This window comes from Salmo salar, chromosome 14 (genome assembly GCF_965601325.2).
Source record: "Salmo salar chromosome 14, fSalSal1, whole genome shotgun sequence".
In the NCBI taxonomy this organism is placed as follows: Eukaryota; Metazoa; Chordata; class Actinopteri; order Salmoniformes; family Salmonidae; genus Salmo; species Salmo salar.
In genome coordinates this window covers 97735998-97761097 of record NC_138304.1, presented here as the reverse complement: position 1 = coordinate 97761097, position 25100 = coordinate 97735998, and the positions used below count along the sequence as shown (strand labels likewise).

The 25100-nt window shown below is 42.5% G+C and overlaps 2 protein-coding genes across 3 annotated transcripts in view; both read left to right on the top strand.

The window, feature by feature from the left end:
* Positions 1-6987, top strand: part of LOC106570566 (phosphoprotein associated with glycosphingolipid-enriched microdomains 1) — a 107099-nt gene extending 100112 nt beyond the window's left edge. For both annotated transcript variants that reach the window (XM_014143017.3, XM_045694943.2), the window contains exons 7-8: positions 1938-1997; positions 2963-6987. In XM_014143017.3, the coding sequence (XP_013998492.1) occupies positions 1938-1997; positions 2963-3301 (399 nt within the window). In that variant the 3' untranslated portion in view covers positions 3302-6987. The remainder of the gene's footprint in view (positions 1-1937; positions 1998-2962) is intronic.
* Positions 6988-10978: 3991 nt separating this feature from the next.
* The window catches only part of znf704 (zinc finger protein 704), a 95994-nt gene continuing 81872 nt past the window's right edge, over positions 10979-25100 (top strand). The window contains exon 1 of the mRNA XM_045694933.2: positions 10979-11743. Coding sequence (XP_045550889.1) covers positions 11483-11743 — 261 coding nt within the window. The 5' untranslated portion in view covers positions 10979-11482. The remainder of the gene's footprint in view (positions 11744-25100) is intronic.

Below are 25100 nucleotides of genomic sequence, written 5' to 3'. Positions count from 1 at the left end.
TACCTTATACACACAAATCTAAAGGGGTGAATGAGAAATATATGGATGAATGATGGCCGAGCGGCATAGGCAAGGTGCAATAGATGGTATAAAATACAGTATATACATATGATATGAGTAATGTAAGATATGTAAACATTATTAAAGTGGCATTCTTTCAAGTGGCATTGTTTAAAGTGGCTAGTGATCCATTTATTAAAGTGGCCAGTGATTGGGTCTCAGTGTAGGCAGCAGCCTCTCTGAGTTAGTGATTGCTGTTTAGCAGTCTGATGGCCTTGAGATAGAAGCTGTTTTTCAGTCTCTCTGTCCAAGCTTTGATGCACCTGTACTGACCTCGCCTTCTGGATGATAGCTGGGTGAACAGGCAGTGGCTCGGGTGGTTGTTGTCCTTGATGATCATTTTGGCCTTCCTGTGACATCGGGTGCTGTAGGTGTCATGGAGGGCAGGTAGTTTGCACCCGGTGATGCGTTGGGCAGACCTCACTACCCTCTAGAGAGCCTTACGGTTGAGGGCGGTGCAGTTGCCGTACCAGGCGGTGATACAGCCCGACAGGATGCTCTCGATTGTGCATCTGTAAAAGTTTGTCAGGGTTTTGGGTGACAAGCCGAATTTCTTCAGCCTCCTGAGGTTGAAGAGGCACTGTTGCGCCTTCTTCACCACACTGTCTGTGTGGATGGACCATTTCAGTTTGTCTGTCTGAGCATGAAAGTGACCTGACAAAGAACAACTCTGGTCCCTAGTTTTCAGCTATAGTATGGTCAGGAAAAATGACCTGACTGCCATATCTAGGAACCAGTCTTCTTCTGGTCAAGTGGTGTAGTCAGGAACAATTCCTGGTTGTAGTCAGGAACAATTCCTGGTTGTAGTCAGGAACAATTCCTGGTTGTAGTCGGGAACAATTCCTGGTTGTAGTCGGGAACAATTCCTGGTTGTAGTCGGGAACAACTCCTGGTTGTAGTCGGGAACAACTCCTGGTTGTAGTCAGGAACAACTCCTGGTTGTAGTCAGGAACAACTCCTGGTTGTAGTCATGAAACTACTTACAGTACCTAACTGTACTGGCACTTTAATTTGTAAAGCCACGCGGACAAAGACTTTAGGGACACTGAATTAGAACAGACTAACATTACGAGAGACACATGGAGGCTCGTTGATGACAGGGGCAAGAGCTTGTCTTCATGATTCCACACCGCTGCGCTCCAAGGCAATCAAATTAATTGGTTCGCTAATTAAGCCAAAAATAAAAGCAAATCTGCTGAGTTTTGACAATGTGCATCCATAGAGTAATCGTATCGATTCAGTGCTCTCTGAGGTAGAAACAAAGTCCGAAACCAACCCCTGTGTAAAGATTTACATCTTATATGTCCTCATACAGTATGTCCTTGAGCAAGTGAAAGATGGACTTTAAAACAGGCTCCATCCTCAGTACTGCCAGCCTCTATGAGACGTGAAGTAGCAGCTAGCCAGTCACCATCTAGCAGTAGCAGCTAACCAGCCTCTATGAGAGGTGAAGTAGCAGCTAGCCAGTCACCATCTAGCAGTAGCAGCTAACCAGCCTCTATGAGAGGTGAAGTAGCAGCTAGCCAGTCACCATCTAGCAGTAGCAGCTAACCAGCCTCTATGAGAGGTGAAGTAGCAGCTAGCCAGTCACCATCTCTGATATTGACGTTGTCTTTAGACACCACAGAGAGGTGTTCTTTATGTCTATCAGCGATGTGTTGTTGATGAATGACTCTCCACCGGTCATAAGGGACAGGATATAGCAGCTATACACAATAACACTGCTAAATGATTGACACTGCTAAGTAATATACACCTGCTCAACTCAAATGTGTTAAGTACTGTATGCACAACCCCAACACAGCTCGTTGTTTTTATGGTGAGTGTTTATGAGCTGTAAAGTCTGAATGTGAGTTTTTGTTTTCTTCTCTTTACAGTTAGACTTTCCGCTGTCTACCTCACCGGGGCGAGACAACCCTGTGGTGTCAGAGAGCGAGGTAAGATGGTGGCTCTCCACTGAACTCCCTATCCTGTTCTCATTCCCCTTTTGATGATTATAAAGTATATGGATCACTTGTAACAGAGATGTCAGTCTCACTGTGACCTCACCTGGTTATTAGATATGTCAGTCTCACTGTGACCTCACCTGGTTATTAGATATGTCAGTCTCACTGCAACCTCACCTGGTTATTAGATATGTCAGTCTCACTGTGACCTCACCTGGTTATTAGATGTGTCAGTCTCACTGTGACCTCACCTGGTTATTAGATATGTCAGTCTCACTGTGACCTCACCTGGTTATTAGATATGTCAGTCTCACTGTGACCTCACCTGGTTATTAGATATGTCAGTCTCACTGTGATCTCACCTGGTTATTAGATATGTCAGTCTCACTGTGACCTCACCTGGTTATTAGATATGTCAGTCTCACTGTGACCTCACCTGGTTATTAGATATGTCAGTCTCACTGTGACCTCACCTGGTTATTAGATATGTCAGTCTCACTGTGACCTCACCTGGTTATTAGATATGTCAGTCTCACTGTGACCTCACCTGGTTATTAGATATGTCAGTCTCACTGTGACCTCACCTGGTTATTAGATATGTCAGTCTCACTGTGACCTCACCTGGTTATTAGATATGTCAGTCTCACTGTGACCTCACCTAAATAAAACAAAGGCCTTTGATGTTCACACTGACTGTACCCCCCCTCTCTCCCCTCTCTCTCTCCTCTCTCTCCCCTCTCTCTCCCCTCTCTCTCTCCTCTCTCTCCCCTCTCTCCCCCCTCTCTCTCTCCTCTCTCCCCTCTCTCTCCCCTCTCTCTCTCCTCTCTCTCCCCTCTCTCCCCCCTCTCTCTCTCCTCTCTCCCCTCTCTCTCCCCTCTCTCTCTCTCCTCTCTCCCCTCTCTCTCCCCTCTCTCTCTCCTCTCTCTCCCCTCTCTCTCCCCTCTCTCTCTCTCCAGCTGTCAGACATGTACACCACGGTGGGGAAGCCAGGTCGAGATGTGGAGGAGAAGGAGAGTGACTACAGCAGCATTGCTGATATCAAGGGTCTGGTCCCAGAGTATTCCTCCAGTGATCTCTACGCTACCGTCAGGGACATCTACCCCCAGCCCAGAGAGGAGGAGTCAGACCCCCAGGGACCCCCCACAGAGAGCATCGAGCCTGGCTACGAGATCATCCACATCCCTAAGACTGGTAGTGGAGAGGACTTGGGGCTGGGGAACCAGGTTCAGGAGCCAGACTATGAGAGTGTAGGTGAGCTAGCCCTGGGGTTGAACAGGGAGAGCTCCCGTCTCTGACTGCCTATGGGCCCTAAAGCCTGAGTATCTGGGGCCTCGCCCTCCACCCCAGCCATTAACCTCACTCCTAGCCTCAACCTCAACCCGAGCCATTAACCTCACTCCTAGCCTCACCCTCAACCCGAGCCATTAACCTCACTCCTAGACTCACCCCCAACCCTCAACCAGAGCCATTAGCCTAACTCCTAGCCTCAACCTCAACCCGAGCCATTAACCTCACTCCTAGCCTCAAACTCAACCCGAGCCATTAGCCTAACTCCTAGCCTCACCCTCAACCCCAGCCATTAACCTCACTCCTAGCCTCAACCTCAACCCGAGCCATTAGCCTAACTCCTAGCCTCACCCTCAACCCCAGCCATTAACCTAACTCCTAGCCTCACCCTCAACCCCAGCCATTAGCCTAACTCCTAGCCTCACCCTCAACCCCAGCCATTAACCTAACTCCTAGTCTCACCCTCAACCCCGCCATTACCCTAACTCCTAGCCTCACCCTCAACCCCAGCCATTAGCCTAACTCCTAGCCTCAACCCCAGCCATTAACCTAACTCCTAGCCTCACCCTCAACCCCAGCCATTAGCCTAACTCCTAGCCTCAACCCCAGCCATTAGCCTAACTCCTAGCCTCACCCTCAACCCCAGCCATTAGCCTAACTCCTAGTCTCACCCACAACCAGCAGCCATTAGCCTAACTCCTAGCCTCAACCCCAGCCATTAGCCTACCTCCTAGCCTCAACCCCAGCCACTAGCCTAACTCCTAGTGTCACCCACAACCAGCAGCCATTAGCCTAACTCCTAGCCTCAACCCCAGCCATTAGCCTACCTCCTAGCCTCAACCCCAGCCATTAGCCTAACTCCTAGTCTCACCCTCAACCAGCAGCCCTGATGTGAGGGCCACCACCACATGGGTTTGAACTACAACCTTAAACCCCACCATCTATCACCAATTCAGGGTTTCCGCTCACTGCCCCCTCAGTGCAGTTTGGGTGCGCCCACCGCCCAAGGTTATCTGATTGAACTATAATCTTAACTCGCCCTCGTCCATTCCTGGTGCCCTTAAATTACAATGTACGCAGGGTGCTGTCATTTCATTGATATCTGAACTATGAAATCACCGTCCATTGTCACGTTATTGGCCTCTGTCCTCTTTGTTATCATCGACTGCTGTCAATGTGGGAAGGGAAAGGATATTATTAAATGCACTAGATTATCCATCACCATCATAATCACTTTATCAGACTACAGTGATCCATTCCTAGGCATTTATAACCAGTCATTACAAATTTTGTTAATGTTATAAGGCTGGTGACAAGCTGACTGGCCAGTTACATTTGTCAGTGCCTTTTGATTGAAAACCACTGAGTCTTTGTGCCATAATGTCGTTCTATAAAGGTATAAGTTAAAGGTTTCCGCACAATGTAGTGCCACTTTTTATATCATCCGTTCTTCCTTCCTAGTGCCCCGTTTCATTCAGAACTTCATGAGAGATATGATAGATATGACAGATATGACAGATATCAGAGATATGGGCGATATGAGAGATATGACAGATATCAGAGATATGGGCGATATGAGAGATATGACAGATATCAGAGATATGGGCGATATGAGAGATATGAGAGCTATGACAGATATCAGAGATATGGGCGATATGAGAGATATGAGAGCTATGACAGATATCAGAGATATGGGCGATATGAGCGATATGACAGATATGACAGATATCAGAGATATGGGCGATATGAGAGATATGACAGATATCAGAGATATGTGAGATATGACAGATATCAGAGATATGGGCGATATGACAGATATCAGAGATATGTGAGATATGACAGATATCAGAGATATGTGAGATATGTGAGATATGTGTACTTACTATTGAAAAAATAAGTAGCAGCAAGTCAGGCAGTTTAGACATCTAAACTCTCAAATAAAACGGCTTGTTTTAGTTTCTAAAGCATTTAAAAAACATCTCACATGGCAACCGTTTGATCAAATTCCTATTTATTTCAAGATGATGTATCATTGTGTGATTTAAAGGATATCAGGAAGGGTGTTTGTTTAAGAGGGAAACTTTAAGAGCTTTTGTTCAGTACATGGGATAAAAAGAAGAAGAAGTGGGTTGCCGTGGTAATAAAGAAGTAGTCAAGGTACTCATAAATGATTGTGACTTTTTAAAAAGGACTTATTTGTTCAAAAACAAGACAAACAATGGTTAGACCGTATCTATCAATGTTGTGATTTCTTCTTAAAATCTTGTTAGAATTGTTCAACTCAGTTGTTTTTCTTTTTTATATTTCTTCACAGGATTCAAAATGTATTTAAAATACTTGTATTCTCTCAATGTGACAATATGCAACAGCAAAACTGTGTGTTTTAATGCATCTGAGTTGATGAAGGTGTATATTATGTGTTTGAATGGAGTGTTTATGTTTCTGCTTACCCTATTGTACGGTCTGTATTAATATGTTCGAAAATTATTCTAAAGCACAAAGTGTCAAAATACGTTATGGTACAGCTTATGTACAGAGCTTATAGCAGCTTCACCCTAAATACACTGAGTGGACAAAACATTAGGAATACCTTCCTAATATTGAGTTACACCCCTTTTTGCCCCCAGAACAGCCTCAATTCATCAGGGCTTGATACACACAGGAAATTGTTGAGCGTGAAAAACCCAGCAGTGTTGCAGTTCTTGACACACTCAAACCGGTGCAGCTGGCGCCTACTACCATACCCTGTTTAAAGGCACTTCCATTTTTTGTCTTGCACATTCACCCTCTAAATGGCACACATACTGTACACAATCCATGTCTCAATTGTCTCAAGGCTTAAAAATCCTTCTTTAACCTGTCTCCTCCCCTTCATCTACACTGATTGAAGTGGATTTAACAAGTGACATTAATAAGGGATCATAGCTTTCACCTGGCCAGTCTATGCCATGGGAAGAGCATGTTCCTAATGTTTTGTTCACTCAGTGTATATACCCCTTCATGGGCACAATTTGAATATTTTAACTAGCACTATTACAGCAGCGTGTGACGACATGCCAACCGAGGCCTGTATATAGTTAGAGGACTATTTTAACCATTTATTACACAGTTATTGTATGAATTTGCAAATGGTAAAGTATATTTTGTAGTATGTATGACTGTGATGTGGACTGGTTTATAGTGGCTTGAAGCCAGCTACAGTACAGTAAATCCATGGTGTCATTTGAAGGGTATAAAATAGGAAAAGTGTGGCCCTCAGTCGGACTGTGACCCAACTACTGTTGATAAGATACCGTTTGTGATTGAATGGTGGCTCACAAATGTTTTGAGTTGTGTATTCTGTTTAATTAACAGGACACCAACCCATTGGTTATTTTGTTCTGTCATTTTATTAATATGGTACATTGTGGTGTTTTAAAGCTTTTTAAAACATGAAGGTTAAAGCTGCTACTTTTATTCTTAAAAAGAACAGAAAATTAATTAATGTCTGAATGAATATTGTTGTGTGGTGTTTATTTTCAGACTAACCGAGTAAATTCTGACTGTGAATAACTAGCTATTGCATTGAGGATATCTATATTCGACAAGAAAATTTGCTTATTTTCCATCCCATTTCTCTGTTATCTCAATATTGCACATTATTGTTGTACGCCGTGTGAGTGAGTGCATATTTCATTAAACATGTTTGAGTTTGTATGAGCTTGTTGACGACAAATCCAGCACCCAGGTTGACTGATATTAGATTCATGAATGATATTCAATAAGGAGAGAAAGGACTGATCCCATTAAATTAGCCATAACTGATGAATGTGCATTAAAGATGCTATACATGGCAGTAAGAGAGAAAATCAGGTGCCTTCCCAACACACTACATTTACACACATTTTATAGAGTAATTGTCTTTGTGATTAACTTGAATGAAATAACATGATACATGTTCTTCCGTCCAGATTCCAGATTAGTTCATGTAGCAGGGGAATGCCATCATTAAAACATAATGGTGTCGCTAGAAATGCCATAACAAACGGTCGGTCTGTCAGAGAGGAGCGTTAGTGCCGAATCTCAAAACCAGCGGTACCAAACACAAACGCACACACACACACACACACACACACACACAGATGCTCTGACAGGTGAGTGGGTTAGGGGGAGGTGGGGGTGGGGGGCCCGGGCATGGAGAGAAGGTCACCATAGTATCGAGCCCACTCTAATAATGAGACATAGCACCCTCTCATTCAGCCCACTCTAATAAACCCTCTCATTCAGCCCACTCTAATAAACCCTCTCATTCAGCCCACTCTAATAAACCCTCTCATTCAGCCCACTCTAATAAACCCTCTCATTCAGCCCACTCTAATAAACCCTCTCATTCAGCCCACTCTAATAAACCCTCTCATTCAGCCCACTCTAATAAACCCTCTCATTCAGCCCACTCTAATAAACCCTCTCATTCAGCCCACTCTAATAAACCCTCTCATTCAGCCCACTCTAATAAACCCTCTCATTCAGCTCACTCTAATAAACCCTCTCATTCAGCCCACTCTAATAAACCCTCTCATTCAGCCCACTCTAATAAACCCTCTCATTCAGCCCACTCTAATAATGAGACATAGCACCCTCTCATTCAGCCCACTCTAATAATGAGACAAAACATTCTCAACAAGCAGCAGGGAATTCCTTACCGTCGTTTTTCATTGTGGTGATTGTGTCCCAGATGGCACCCTATTGCCTATGTAGTGCGCTACTTAGGGCTCTGGTCAAAAATAGTGCACTATACAGGCATAGGGAATCGGTTGTCATTTGGGATACATCCAGAGCAGTGCTTTCTTTGGCAGTTATGAGCACATCTGTCATAAGATTCCGTCTGGCTTCCTGTGTATGCATGTAAATATTTTATGACCATAAATGGAAAATATTAAAACAAATATAACAAGTAAATGTGTTTTTTTTTTGTCATGAAGAAAGCTTGCAGAAGAGAATGGTATTTTTATACATTTAAGCTGCTACATTGATTGGCTATTTGCAACAGTATTGCATTTATTGTTTGTAAGTCTGGTTTGACATGTTAGCTGTAAAACAGGCTCATATGCAACATTAAACCATGCTAAATAGTTTGATCTGGGTTTTATCTGGGTTTTATCTGGGGAGGAAATGGTGTTAGGCCTACTCTGACCAAAAGAGGGAGAAGTATTACAGTAGGTAGCACTTTCATTTCACAGCAGGCCTACACATTCTAAGGAATTGAAAGGGAAATATCCAAAGCACCATTAGACCCCACTTGTACTACACTACATGACCAAAAGTTTGTGGACACATGAACATCGCATTGCAAAATCATGGGCATTAATACGGAGTTGGTCCCCCCTTTGCTGCTATAATAGCCTCCAATCGTTTGTGAAGGCCTTCCACTAGATGTTGGAACATTGCTGCGGGGACTTGCTTCCATTCAGCCTCACGAGCATTAGTGAGGTTGTGCACTGATGTTGGGTGATTAGGCCTGGCTCGCAGTCGGCATTCCAGTTCATCCCAAAGGTGTTCGATAGGGTTGAGGTCAGGGTTCTGTGAAGGCCTGTTAAGATGTCAAGTTCTTCCACACCGATCTTGACAAACCACTTCTGTATGGACCTCGCTTTGTGCACGGGGACATTGTCATACTGAAACAGGAAAGAGCCTTCCCCGAACTGTTGCCACAGTTGGAAGCACAGAATCGTCTAGAATGTCACTGTATGCTGTAGCATTGAGATTTCCCTTCACTGGAACTAAGGGGCCTGAACCATAAAAAACAGCCCCAGACCATTATTCCTCCTCCACCAAACTTTACAGTTGGCACTATGCATTCGGGCAGGTAGGGTTCTCTTGGCAACCGCCAAACTCAGTTTCGTTCGTTAGACTGCCAGATGGCGACGCGTGATTCATCACTCCAGAGAACGCATTTCCACTGCTCCAGAGTCCAATGGCGGCGAGCTTTACACCACGTTCGGCATTGTGCATGGGGATCTTAGGCTTGTGTGCGGCTGCTTGGCCATGGAAACCCATTTCATGAAGCTCCTGACTAACAGTTCTTGTGCTGATATTTCTTCTAGATGCAGTTTGGAACTCGGTAGTTAGTGTTGCAACCGAGGTTAGATGATTTTTACGCGCTAAATGCTTCAGCACTCGACGGTTCCGTTCTGTGAGTCTGTGTGGCCTACCACTTTGCGGCTGAGCCGTTGTTGCTCCTAGACTTTTCCACTTCACAATAACAGCACTTACAGTTGACCTGCTCTAGCAGGGCAGAAATAGTTGGAACGGTGGCATCCTATGATGGTGCCACGTTGCAAGTCACTGATCTCTTCAGTAAGGCCATTCTACTGCCAATGTTTGTCTAAGGAGTGCATGGCTGTGTGCTGTGCCAGTAACTGGTGTGGCTGAAATAGCCGAGTCCACTAATTTGAAGGGGTGTCCACATATATCAGGTATTCTGTTTAGTTGGCTTCTTAGCCTACCCAGTTGAAACAGTACCTTGTAAAGTGCAACCAATTATTGTTGTAGCTCACTTGGATAGGCTTATGATCATTTCACCCTAGAATGTGAATCTTGCTTGATTTTGTGTGACTATGGCCATGGCGAGATTTCTGACCCATTTTTCTGATAGTCATCATCAAATGAATTACTTTATTATTATCGGACTCTGCAGGTCATCTATGAACATGTGAACATCTTGGCCATGTTCTGTTATAACCTCCACCCGGCACAGCCAGAAGAGGACTGGCCACCCCTCATAGCCTGGTTCCTCTCTAGGGGAGTTTTCCCTAGCCACAGTCAAATCAAATCAAAGTTTATTTGTCACGTGCCCCGAATACAACAGGTGTAGACCTTACACATGTGCCTCTACATCTGCATTGCTTGCTGTTTGGGGTTTTAGGCTGGGTTTCTGTATAGAAATTTAATTTGCACACAGTGTATATAGACTTTTCTATTGTGTTATTAACTGTATGTTTGTTCATGTGTAACTCTGTGTTGTTGTTTGTGTCGCACTGCTTTGCTTTATCTTGGCCAGGTCGCAGTTGTAAATGAAAACATGTTCTCAACCGGCCTACCTGGTTAAATAAAGGTGAAATAAAACAATATATATATAAAAAATAGCACTTTGTGACATGGTCTGATGTAAAAAAGGGCTTTATAAATACATTTGATTGATTTGGTTGATTACTTGATACCTTATAGATCCAGGAGCAATGCTTTTACATAATGACTTTCATAGCTCCTAGAATAACACTTTATGTAGGCTAAGCCAAGTGTACAGAATAATACAGGGCTTAGATTTGCTTTCAGAACGACAGGCTAAACGGTTGATAGAAACAAAGTAACACTGGGTTCTCAACAAGCCATACTGAGCCTGGCTGGTTTAAGTTTTTCTTTTCACTACATTCTCCCTCGTTTTCTCCATCCTTGCGTCATTGTTTTGAATGGAGCATCCTTTCCGGATTCATTTACCTTCTGTTGGAGCGAAACTGACACAGAAAAAGGAGCGTAGCCCAGTGGAGGCGTGTGCTCTGCGGACCAATGGGAGCTCGAGTCGACCGCTGGACCGCACATGTTTACAGGCAGCATTCCGCCGGTAGAGACTCTGCCTCCTGGCATCCGGCTACGAACTGGAGTTTCTCAAATCTGGATCCGGAGTCACTTTACGCGGATATTTCAGCGAATTTCATCCTGTCAGACGGTGTAAGCCGGTGTAAAATATGTGCGAAACTTGAATTATATTTCGGGTAGACCAACATTTATCGTTTTGTTTGTATATTGGCAAAGCCATTTTATTGGGTTTAAAGATTGCTGTACAAATGTCATTGTCGGTCCGAGAGTATTTGACTGTTCCGTCTTTTTGTGCTTTCTCGTGAGTTTAGAGGGGACAGTCAGGAAAACAAACAGATCGAACGAAGAAAGATCGATAGCCGGTCGGTTGAAGAGGTTATTTGGCGGGGAATGACTCGCTTTCATGCATTCCTTAATCGGTGCTTGTTGCTTTTCCTACACATATTCGTGCTTTCTAATATCATTCGTTTTGAACCGTGGTAGCAACAGAGTATAGTCTATCCGCTTCGCTGTTGTGTTTTAATGTCCGTGTTTACAGTTTAAATTTTTTAGCTAATTCGACGTCCATCGATAGATATTTACCGCTTCAGATTCGGTGTTAAACATTTATCGCTATGCATACGAGGCGTTTGGTAAAGCGTTCGGTCCTGGGGAGCCGAGTGTATACGCCGAGTCCGACAGGGGATGGGGCTCCGTTGACAGGAGTGGTACAGGCTGTCAAGCAGCAGGAAAACAGAGACGTTTTAACCGGACCCCGGCGTAACGTCTACATGGTGTTAATGCAAGACGGAAGCTTGAAAGAATTCTCCGAGGACGAGATAGCCGTGGGCTTCAACCAAACGACGGCGAAAGGACCGCTCAGATCGAGCTTGAAGGTGTGTGTGTGTGTGTGTGTGTGTGTGTGTGTGTGTGTGTGGCCGGGGAGCCTGCTGTTATTGTTGTGCAGCGGTGTTTTGCAGCGTTTAATCGCTTCGTGCACAGATAGAGCGGGAACATTTTATCAAATAGCATTTTATTGGTCACATGCGCGGACTACAACAGGTGTAGACTTTACAGTGAAACAAGTGTTACACGCATTGTCTGCCGCTGCAACAAGCCATTTCAATGATAGGCAGACAGTAACACAACCAGAATAATCCAGGTGATTTTTTTTCTTCCTCTTCTGTTATGGTGCTGATTGAATGTTAACAATGGACTGTCAACATATTTAGCATCACATACAGGAGGACAAAGAGGTTCCTGGTGAATGATTATGATCGGGCCAGCGCAGTGTTTACATGACCCAGCTAGTGGGTGGGGAGCCGAGCTCTGTAGCGTTGATGTAATAAACCACAACGGCAATTCATCAATATTCACCTGTCATTGCATTGGAATATGTCAAATTATAATGTATACATTTGTGTAACAAATAGTTGAAAATCTGTTGAATTGTAGGATAACTCATTTAGAATAAAATGGCATATGTCATATTTTATGCCACGCTGGGTTGGACGTTGTCTTCCTAAATATCAATGTGGATATTTTTCCTGTTGTGAGAATGACCTAATTGTCTGCATTTGAAAGTTCCAGCCTGATGCTGTCTTTAATGGTTTCACAACAAAGATGGTCTGGTGAGGCTGCCTGCCTTGCGGTGCCTTATGAACAACAACTACTAGGAACACAGCTCCTATTGTGAGAGGGGAATGCATGTGGCTGTTTTTAAAGAATATACTGTGATGCATTGTGATATATCTAAGAGCTGTGTGCTGTTACATTTTCAGGAGAACAAGCAGGATTCTATCATGTATCTTGTGTTATTGCAGCCTATAAATAGGTATTTGGGGATTGATACAAGCATGTTCAGTGACTGGAATACACAGTGAACAAAACAGGCATATAGATACCAGCAAATGCAAGTATTATATCTTCATAATGGAACGACAGAAATGCAAGATGTCGTAGTGCCGGTATTCATATTAGAGGCGACGATTATGATTTTTCAACACCGATTCCGATTATTGGAGGACCAAAAAAAGAAGATACCGATTAATTAGACGATTTATATATATATATATTTATTTATATATATTTATTTATTTATTTATTTGTAATAATGACAATACTGAATGAACACTTATTTTAACCTAATATAATACATAAATGCAATCTATTTAGTCTCAAATAAATAATGAAACATGTTCAATTTGGTTTAAATAATTCAAAAACAAAGTGTTGGAGAAGAAAGTAAAAGTGCAATAATATGTGCCATGTAAGAAAGCTAACGTTTAAGTTCCTTGCTCAGAACATGAGAACATATGAAAGCTGGTGGTTCCTTTTAACATGAGTCTTCAATATTCCCAGGTAAGAAGTTTTATTTTGTAGTTATTATAGGAAATATGAAGCATCGACTATTTCTTTCTCTATACCATTTTTATTTCATATACCTTTGACTTTTGGATGTTCTTATAGGCACTTTAGTATTGCCAGCCTAATCTCGGGAGTTGATAGGCTTGAAGTCATAAACAGCATCAAGCATTGCTAAGAGCTGCTGGCAAACGCAGTAAAGTGCTGTTTGAATGAAGGCTTATGAGCCTGCTGCTGCCTACCACCGCTCAGACCGCTCTATCAAATATCAAATCATAGACTTAATTATTATAAACACACAGAAATACGAGCCTTTGGTCATTAATATGGTCAAATCCGGAAACTATCATCTCGAAAACAAAACGTTTATTCTTTCAGTGAAATACGGAACCGTTCCGTATTTTATCTAACGGGTGGCATCTATAAGTCTAAATATTGCTGTTACATTGCACAACCTTCAATATTATGTCATAATTATGTAAAATTCTGGCAAATTAATAACGGTCTTTGTTAGGAAGAAATGGTCTTCACACAGTTCGCAACAAGCCAGGCGGCCCAAACTGCTGCATATACCCTGACTGAATGTAAGCGTATGTACACAATTTCCCTAGTTAATATTGTCTGCTAACATGAATTTCTTTTAACTAAATATGCAGCTTTAAAAATATATACTTCTGTGTATTGATTTTAAGAAAGGCATTGATGTTTATGGTTAGGTACATTTGTGCAACGATTGTGCTTTTAAAAAAAAACATTTGTTAAATCATTACCCGTTTGGCGAAGTTGAATTGGGTTGTGATTCGATGATAAATTAACAGATTATATGCAGCGCAGGACAAGCTTGTTAACCTAGTGAAGATTGATTGTTTTTTATAAGATAAGTTTAATGCTAGCTAGCAATTTACCTTGGCTCCTTGCAGCCACAAGGTCCTTTTGACGCTGCACTCGTGTAACAGGTGGTCAGCCTGCCACGCAGTTTCCTCGTGGATTGCAATGCAATCGGCATCCAAAAAGGCTGATTACCGATTTGTTATGAAAACTTGAAATCGGCCCTAATTAATCTGCCATTTTATAAACAAGCCCATTCCATTATGTATAGTCCGAATGTAAACAGGTCAAATACAGGCCCAGAGAGTAATGTAGTTAGGCATAATGCTGTGTGTCAGATACATTTTTACTCGGGCTGTGGCGGTCACGAGATTTCGTCAGCCGGTGATTGTCAAGCAAATAACCTTCTGTCTCACGGTAATTGACCGTTAATTAACAAACACATTTAGCATCTCCTGGCTTCCACACACAGCCTACAAGCCATTTAAAAAAGTATAGTAAATCCATGTAATATATCCTACACCTTCACAATAAATCCATGTAATATAGTCTACACCTTCACAATAAATCCATGTAATATAGTCCACAACTTCACAATAAATCCATGTAATATAGTCTACCTATACCTTCACAATAAATCCATGTAATATAGTCTACACCTTCACAATAAATCCATGTAATATAGTCTACACCTTCACAATAAATCCATGTAATATAGTCTACATCTTCACAATAAATCCATGTAATATAGCCTGCACCTTCACAATGAATCCATGTAATATAGCCTACCTACACCTTCACAATAAATCCATGTAATATAGTCTACCTACACCTTCACAATAAATCCATGTAATATAGTCTACCTACACCTTCACAATAAATCCATGTAATATAGTCTACCTACACCTTCACAATAAATCCATGTAATATAGTCTACCTACACCTTCACAATAAATCCATGTAATATAGTCTACCTACACCTTCACAATAAATCCATGTAATATAGTCTACACCTTCACAATAAATCCATGTAATATAGTCTACACCTTCACAATAAATCCATGTAATATAGTCTACACCTTCACAATAAATCCATGTAATATAGTCTACACCTTCACAATAAATCCATGTAATATAGTCTACACCTTCACAATAAATCCATGTAATATAGTCTACCTACACCTTCACAATAAATCCATGTAATATAGTCTACCTACACCTTCACAATAAATCCATGTAATATAGTCTACACCTTCACAATAAATCCATGTAATATAGTCTACACCTTCACAATAAATCCATGTAATATAGTCTACACCTTCACAATAAATCCATGTAATATAGTCTACACCTTCACAATAAATCCATGTAATATAGTCTACCTACACCTTCACAATAAATCCATGTAATATAGTCTACCTACACCTTCACAATAAATCCATGTAATATAGTCTACACCTTCACAATAAATCCATGTAATATAGTCTACACCTTCACAATAAATCCATGTAATATAGTCTACACCTTCACAATAAATCCATGTAATATAGTCTACACCTTCACAATAAATCCATGTAATATAGTCTACCTACACCTTCACAATAAATCCATGTAATATAGCCTGCATCTTCACAATAAATCCATGTAATATAGTCTACATCTTCACAATAAATCCATGTAATATAGTCTACCTACACCTTCACAATATATCCATGTAATATAGCCTACACCTTCACAATAAATCCATGTAATATAGCCTACACCTTCACAATAAATCCATGTAATATAGCCTGTACCTTCACAATAAATCCATGTAATATAGCCTGTCTGCACCTTCACAATAAATCCATGTAATATAGTCTACACCTTCACAATAAATCCATATAATATAGTCTACACCTTCACAATAAATCCATGTAATATAGTCTACCTACAACTTCACAATACATCCATGTAATATAGTCTACCTACACCTTCACAATACATCCATGTAATATAGTCTGTCTACACCTTCACAATAAATCCATGTAATATAGCCTGCACCTTCACAATAAATCCATGTAATATAGTCTACCTACAACTTCACAACAAATCCATGTAATATAGTCTACCTACACCTTCACAATACATCCATGTAATATAGTCTGTCTACACCTTCACAATAAATCCATGTAATATAGTCTACACCTTCACAATAAATCCATGTAATATAGTCTACACCTTCACAATAAATCCATGTAATATAGTCTACACCTTCACAATAAATCCATGTAATATAGTCTACCTACACCTTCACAATAAATCCATGTAATATAGTCTACCTACACCTTCACAATAAATCCATGTAATATAGTCTACACCTTCACAATAAATCCATGTAATATAGTCTACACCTTCACAATAAATCCATGTAATATAGTCTACACCTTCACAATAAATCCATGTAATATAGTCTACACCTTCACAATAAATCCATGTAATATAGTCTACACCTTCACAATAAATCCATGTAATATAGTCTACCTACACCTTCACAATAAATCCATGTAATATAGCCTGCATCTTCACAATAAATCCATGTAATATAGTCTACATCTTCACAATAAATCCATGTAATATAGTCTACCTACACCTTCACAATATATCCATGTAATATAGCCTACACCTTCACAATAAATCCATGTAATATAGCCTACACCTTCACAATAAATCCATGTAATATAGCCTGTACCTTCACAATAAATCCATGTAATATAGCCTGTCTGCACCTTCACAATAAATCCATGTAATATAGTCTACACCTTCACAATAAATCCATATAATATAGTCTACACCTTCACAATAAATCCATGTAATATAGTCTACCTACAACTTCACAATACATCCATGTAATATAGTCTACCTACACCTTCACAATACATCCATGTAATATAGTCTGTCTACACCTTCACAATAAATCCATGTAATATAGCCTGCACCTTCACAATAAATCCATGTAATATAGTCTACCTACAACTTCACAACAAATCCATGTAATATAGTCTACCTACACCTTCACAATACATCCATGTAATATAGTCTGTCTACACCTTCACAATAAATCCATGTAATATAGTCTACACCTTCACAATAAATCCATGTAATATAGTCTACACCTTCACAATAAATCCATGTAATATAGTCTACACCTTCACAATAAATCCATGTAATATAGTCTACCTACACCTTCACAATAAATCCATGTAATATAGTCTACCTACACCTTCACAATAAATCCATGTAATATAGTCTACACCTTCACAATAAATCCATGTAATATAGTCTACACCTTCACAATAAATCCATGTAATATAGTCTACACCTTCACAATTTCTGGTCTTGGTCTCACCCCCCCCCCCCCCCCCAGTCTTGACTCTGTCTCGACCCCCCCCTCTGGTCTTGGTCCCCCCCCCCCCAGTCTTGACTCTGTCTCGCCCCCCCCCCCCTCCGGTCTTGGTCTGGTCTCGAACACAACACTGTCAGTCTCCATAAAGTTGAAAGACAAGAGGTGGACAGAATCATGGGGCGAGGAAGGCGGAAGGAGGTGTGAGAGATGTGTAACTGAAGATGATCACATCGCCCAGAAAGCAGCTGCTGTAGCAGCCGTAGTAACAGAGCGTGGCTCAGAGAAGAATCTGGAGCTCTGGCTAGATGCCCAGAATGTCAAATAATCACCATGCTTTTGGGGAGGAGGAGGAGGAGGGGAGGTGGGAGAAAGACACTTGTTGACTTGTTGTGAGGGAAGGAGGAGGGGATGGATGGATGGATGGATGGAGGGAGGGAGGGAGGAGGGGATGGATGGAGGGAGGGAGGAGGGGATGGATGGATGGATGGATGGATGGAGGAGGGGGGGTGGGAGAATGCCAATTGTTCACTTGTTGTTGTGAGAGAAGGAGGAGGGGATGGATGGATGGAGGGAGCGGATGGATGGATGGATGGATGGATGGAGGGGATGGATGAGGGTGGGAGGGAGGTTCGGAGGGGATGGATGGAGGAGGGGAGGTGGGAGAATGCTAATTGTTCACTTGTGAGAGAAGGAGGAGGATATTGATGAAGGAAAGGAGGAGGAGGGGATGGATGGAGGGAGGGAGGAAGGAGGGGAGGTGGGAGAATGGAGAATGCCACTTGTTGTTGTGAGGGAAGGGATGGATGGATGGAGAGAGGGAGGGAGGAGGGTAGGTGGGAGAATGCCAATTGTTCACTTGTTGTTGTGAGAGAAGGACGAGGGGAAGGATGGATGGCTGGAGGGGGAGGGGATGGCTGGAGGGGGAGGGGATGGCTGGAGGGGAGGAGGGGATGGCTGGAGGGGGGAGGGGATGGCTGGAGGGGGGAGGGGATGGCTGGAGAGGGGGAGGGGATGGCTGGAGAGGGGGAGGGGATGGCTGGAGGAGATGATGGAGGGAGGAGAGGAGGGAGGGAGGGAGGAGGGGATGGATGGAGGAGGGGAGGTGAGAGAATGCCACTTGTTGTTATGAGGGAAGGAGGAGGGGATGGATGGAGGAGGGGAGGTGGGAGAATGCCACTTGTTGTTGTGAGGGAAGGAGGGAGGGAGGGAGGGAGGAGTGGATGGATGGATGGAGGAGGGGAGGTGGGAGAATGCTAATTGTTCACTTGTTGTTGTGAGAGAAGGAGGAGGAAATTGATGGAGGGGAGGTGGGAGAATGCCACTTGTTGACTTGTTGTTGTGAGGGAAGAAGGTATGGTGTTGATGACCAAGTGCCATTATGGGTGGAGACAAAGACGTATGACGTTGTTGATTAATATCAGACCTTAACTGAAGCTGTCTTGCTGGAGTCACTGACTCTCTTTGTTCACCAGCAGTCTGCTCCTCATTGGTTGGTTTGCCACCGTTTGCCTGCATGTCACATGGGGACAAGTTTAGATTAGTTCATGATGGATGCTAATCAGATGCAAGAGAGAGTGAGGCTGGTTCGGTTGATGCGCGGCGTGTTGCTCTGCCAAAGCATTCACCAGGCAGTGTAGCCAAGGCAAGGCCTCCCCCTCCTTCCTTTTAGATATGGATCAACACAAGTAGGTTTTGTTTAGAGCGCTGCCAGAGGAGGGCTGTGGTGGTCTATAGAGATGGACTTATCAGTGTCCTGACTGACTGCTGTGTTTGTGTTGGTGGTCTATAGAGATGGACTTATCAGTGTCCTGACTGACTGCTGTGTTTGTGTTGGTGGTCTATAGAGATGGACTTATCAGTGTCCTGACTGACTGCTGTGTTTGTGTTGGTGGTCTATAGAGATGGACTTATCAGTGTCCTGACTGACTGCTGTGTTTGTGTTGGTGGTCTATAGAGATGGACTTATCAGTGTCCTGACTGACTGCTGTGTTTGTGTTGGTGGTCTATAGAGATGGACTTATCAGTGTCCTGACTGACTGCTGTGTTTGTGTTGGTGGTCTATAGAGATGACTTATCAGTGTCCTGACTGACTGCTGTGTTTGTGTTGGTGGTCTATAGAGATGGACTTATCAGTGTCCTGACTGACTGCTGTGTTTGTGTTGGTGGTCTATAGAGATGGACTTATCAGTGTCCTGACTGACTGCTGTGTTTGGGTGTTGTAAGCCGCAGTGATGTGATGGTTCAGAGAATGAGATCAACATGGTACAGCACCAGACACACTGAGTGTTTTAAACCAATGAATTACTGCGTAGTTACTGTGGTCCTGATCGTTTCCCCTGATCCGTGTTGAGTTTAGGCTACGGCGGTTCAGCTGTAGTAACATAGCATGTTCATTATACTGTAATAATATTGAATGCTCTGGCTTGCTATGTAAGCAAGTATTTTTTTTGTCTTTACCTTGGAGCAAAGTCCTCCATTAGGTGAATTGTTGACTGTATGTATGTACACACAGCCTGTCCCTAACCTTATCCATGTAAATCTACTGTATTCTACAAATATAACTTTTTCCAGGATTTAAGTCCTCCAATAGCACTGTAGACCTATGGGCTATTTGATGAAAGTTTCATCTGAATACATTTGATAACATATCTCTGTGTGAACAATACAGCACATGAGTTGAATACATTCCATTAGGATGAAACCAAGGATACCATAACTCCTGAGCTATTGACAATTTATGATGCATAAAATCATCTTTACCTTTGGCCTACTAAAGGTGTGTGTGTGTGTGTGTGTGTGTGTGTGTGTGTGTGTGTGTGTGTGTGTTAAATAACTTACATTATTCATCTGCTGAAGTTAAGAGCTGCAAGACACAATAACCCCACACAAAACTCCTATGACACATGCAACTAAACTCACACTTTATGGTCGATTTGGCTCATTCTGCAATTTCCTGCTGTGCATGAAATATGATCATTCATATAGCTGTGAAAGGAAGCAATAGAGATTGTTTTGGTTGTAGTCAAATAACTGGTCAGGGTAACCGTTCATCTTTCTCTTAGTACAGATAACTTAACTTGTTGTTTGACTCAAGTCCTGTTTTCAGAAAGGCTTTCTCACCCGGTTGAAGTCTGCTCAGCCAGGTTGTTATAGAGAACAATCCATATTTTATAACCTATATATATATATATATATATATATATATATATATATATATATATATATATATATATATATATAACGATTCACTGATAGGCCTACGCATCCTTTGCCGATTCAAATGTTTAAGATATGACTGCATCAGTCCCCGGACCTCAAACCCATCCAAATGTAGCATGCTTTGTCAGAGAATCGATTTAAACGTTACAAATCCCAGATTCACTGAAATGATTTGCTCATATTACTTTCTTTCTACCTTCTGAAAATACATCTCATCTTTTGTGACAACTGGCCCACCCTCCTCTTCAGTGATGAACTGCATGTAACTGTGTTGACACTCATTGATCTACAAGTCATTTAGTTTATTGTTATCAATGCGCTGTTGAAAATGGGGTTTTACTGGAATGAAAGGAAGCTACCTTTCATTCCACCTGGCTATAGGCTACCCGCTGAACGAGGCTTACAATGGATTTTATTTCCATTCTTCAGGTTCACCATCAGCAATAGTTGTTGTAGTTTTGTTTGAAACAATCAGTGTATATGGTCATTTTTAGATGTACAGAGCCGGACTACCACATTTGAGGCCCTGGGGCACCGATCTCCAATGTGCAGTTTTATAATGCTATTCTACACATTTTGTTATGAGGCTGAGATGTTGCAGTTTTAAAGATCATTTTCTTCTTTCTACACATTTTGTCACGAGGCTGAGAGAATTTCATAATAATGAATGGTAATTTCATAACGAGGACAGCAATCACTTTGCGAGGCATATGGTCAAAGCAGGAGGAGAAAAGAAGCTCACTAAACTTCCAAAACGGTCAAAACCATTCGATTTTGAGATGGGGGAGTGAAATCCAGAGTTTTGCTATGTATTCATTGGCTATGTCATAGCTCATTTGTAAATGCTAAATATTGCTACATTACTAGTGCAAACAATTAATCTGAAAAAAAGTTAATTAGTGGGTCAGGTGATTTTGAAAACCAAGGTGCGGTGACAAGAAAACAAGCTACATTGCCCCCCTAATTTGATAGTGGTACAGGGGTGGTAGATGCCTAGTCTCCCTTGTGGCTCAGATCAGGTGCCGACATTAGTATACACACCATAGACAGACATTATTTATACACACACACACGGGCTGCAGCAGAATTGAATTTAAATGGAAAATGAATGTGTTTATGCAGCATATGTCAGTACATCAAATTGTATCGCATTGAAAGGAACCTCATCGATTCGTGCTCTAATCAAGCAGAATCGCACCGAATCGTTTCAAACTAAACGTATGGTTCCTGTATCGTATCAGAGCCCTTGTATCTAGATATGTATCCAGTCCTCTTGTATCTAGATATGTATCCAGTACTCTTGTATCTAGATATGTATCCAGTCCTCTTGTATCTAGATATGTATCCAGTCCTCTTGTATCTAGATATGTATCCAGTCCTCTTGTATCTAGATATGTATCCAGTCCTCTTGTATCTAGATATGTATCCAGTCCTCTTGTATCTAGGTATGTGTCCAGTACTCTTGTATCTAGATATGTATCCAGTACTCTTGTATCTAGATATGTGTCCAGTCCTCTTGTATCTAGATATGTATCCAGTCCTCTTGTATCTAGATATGTATCCAGTCCTCTTGTATCTAGATATGTGTCCAGTCCTCTTGTATCTAGATATGTATCCAGTCCTCTTGTATCTAGATATGTATCCAGTCCTCTTGTATCTAGATATGTATCCAGTCCTCTTGTATCTAGATATGTATCCAGTCCTCTTGTATCTAGATATGTATCCAGTCCTCTTGTATCTAGATATGTATCCAGTCCTCTTGTATCTAGATATGTATCCAGTCCTCTTGTATCTAGATATGTATCCAGTCCTCTTGTATCTAGATATGTATCCAGTCCTCTTGTATCTAGATATGTATCCAGTCCTCTTGTATCTAGATATGTATCCAGTCCTCTTGTATCTAGATATGTATCCAGTCCTCTTGTATCTAGATATGTGTCCAGTCCTCTTGTATCTAGATATGTATCCAGTCCTCTTGTATCTAGATATGTATCCAGTCCTCTTGTATCTAGATATGTGTCCAGTCCTCTTGTATCTAGATATGTGTCCAGTCCTCTTGTATCTAGATATGTGTCCAGTCCTCTTGTATCTAGATATGTATCCAGTCCTCTTGTATCTAGATATGTGTCCAGTCCTCTTGTATCTAGATATGTATCCAGTCCTCTTGTATCTAGATATGTATCCAGACCTCTTGTATCTAGATATGTATCCAGTCCTCTTGTATCTAGATATGTATTCAGTCCTCTTGTATCTAGATATGTATCCAGTCCTCTTGTATCTAGATATGTATCCAGTCCTCATGTATCTAGATATGTGTCCAGTCCTCTTGTATCTAGATATGTATCCAGTCCTCTTGTATCTAGATATGTGTCCAGTCCTCTTGTATCTAGATATGTATCCAGTCTTCTTGTATCCAGTCCTCTTGTATCTAGATATGTATCCACTTCTCTTGTATCCATCCTCTTGAAAGGGACAGATGCACATCCCTAATATTTGACATCCTGAATCTAAGTAAATTTGAAACCTGTTCAAAGTTGTGTGTGTGTGTGCTTTCGATTGACTGGGTGTTGCCTGTCGTTTTCTACAGTTGAGAGATAATCGTGTTACAGTGTGTTTTGGAAATAATGATCTCGATCCCACTGTAAGGCTGTATGGGCGTATTGTCCTTCAACCCTCTGCTGGTGCACTTAGACATGTGGACCTCACCCTCTCCTCTTTGCCTCTCCTCTTGGCCTCTCCTCCTGGCCTCTCCTCCTGGCCTCTCCTCTTGGCCTCTCCTCTTGGCCTCTCCTCCTGGCCTTTCCTCCTGGCCTTTCCTCTTGGCCTCTCCTCCTGGCCTCTCCTCTTGGCCTCTCCTCTTGGCCTCTCCTCTTGGCCTCTCTTCTTGGCCTCTCTTCCTGGCCTCTCTTCTTGGCCTCTCCTTAAACCCTCTGCATGGTGTGTGTGTGTGTGTGTGTGTGTGTGTGTTGATGTCTTTACTAACAGCCGCACAAAGGCAAGTGTGTGTGTGTGTGTGTGTGTGTGTGTGTGTGTGTGTGTGTGTGTGTGTGTGTGTGTGTGTGTGTGTATACACACTATTGCTGTGCCCAGCTGAGTTGTTTAGTAGCAAGTGGATGTGCTGCATTGTGCTTTGCCTCACATTATTGTTACTGCGGGTAGTTGTTTCCAGAATGTCAAGGGAGATGCTTTCTTATGCAAAGAAAATGACCTGTCGTCACCACTGGAGCAGCCACCTTCAGACAAATGAAGCGGACTGGCTAGGAAAAACTCCCTAAAAAGGCAGGAACCTAGGAAGAAACCTAGAGAGGAACCAGGCTCTGAGGGGTGGCCAGACCTCTTCTGGCTGTGCCGGGTGGAGTTTATAACAGAACATAGCCAAGATGTTCAAATGTTCATTGATGACCAGCATGGTCAAATAATAATAATCACAGTGGTTGTAGAGGGTGCAACAGGTCAGCACCTCAGGAGTAAATGTCAGTTGGCTTTTCACAGCCGATCATTCAGGGTTAGAGACAGCAGGTGCAGTAGAGAGAGAGAGTCGAAAACAGCAGGTCCGGGACAAGGTAGCACGTCCGGCGAACAGGTCAGGGTTCCATAGCCGCAGGCAGAACAGTTGAAGCTGCAGCAGCAGTAGGTGGACTGGGGACAACAAGGAGTCATCAGGCCAGGTAGTCCCGAGGCATGGTCCTAGGGCTCAGGTCTTCCGAGGGAAGAGAGAGAAGGTTAGAGGGAGCATACTTAAATTCACACAGGACACCGGATAAGACAGGATAAATACTCCAGATATAACAGACTGATCCTAGTCCCCCGACACATAAACTATTGCAGCATAGACACTGGCCCCGTTCGATAATACCCCCGGACAGGGCCAACCAGGCAGGATATAACCTCACCCACTTTTCCAAAGCACAGCCCCCACACCACTAGAGGGATATCTTCAGAACGCCAACTTACTACCCTGAGACAAGGCCGGGTATAGCCCACAAAGATCTCCCCCACGGCACGAACCTGAGGGGGCGCCAACCCTGACAGGAAGATCACATCAGTGACTCAACCCACTCAAGTGACGCACCCCTCTTAGGGACAGCATGGAAGAGCACCAGTAAGCCAGTGACTCAGCCCCTGTAATAGGGTAAGGACAGAAAATCCCAGTGGAGAGAGGGGAACTGGCCAGGCAGAGACAGTTAGGGCGGTTTGTCACTCCAGTGCCTTTCCGTTCACCTTCACACTCCTGGGCCAGACTACACTCAATCATAGGACGTACTGAAGAGATGAGTCTTCAATAAAGACTTAAAGGTTGAGACCGAGTCTGTGTCTCTCACATGGATAGGTAGACCATTCCATAAAAATGTATCTCTATAGGAGAAAGCCCTGCCTCCAGCTGTTTGTTTAGACATTCTAGGGACAATTAGGAGGCCTGCGTCTTGTGATCGTAGCGTACGTGTAGGTATGTACGG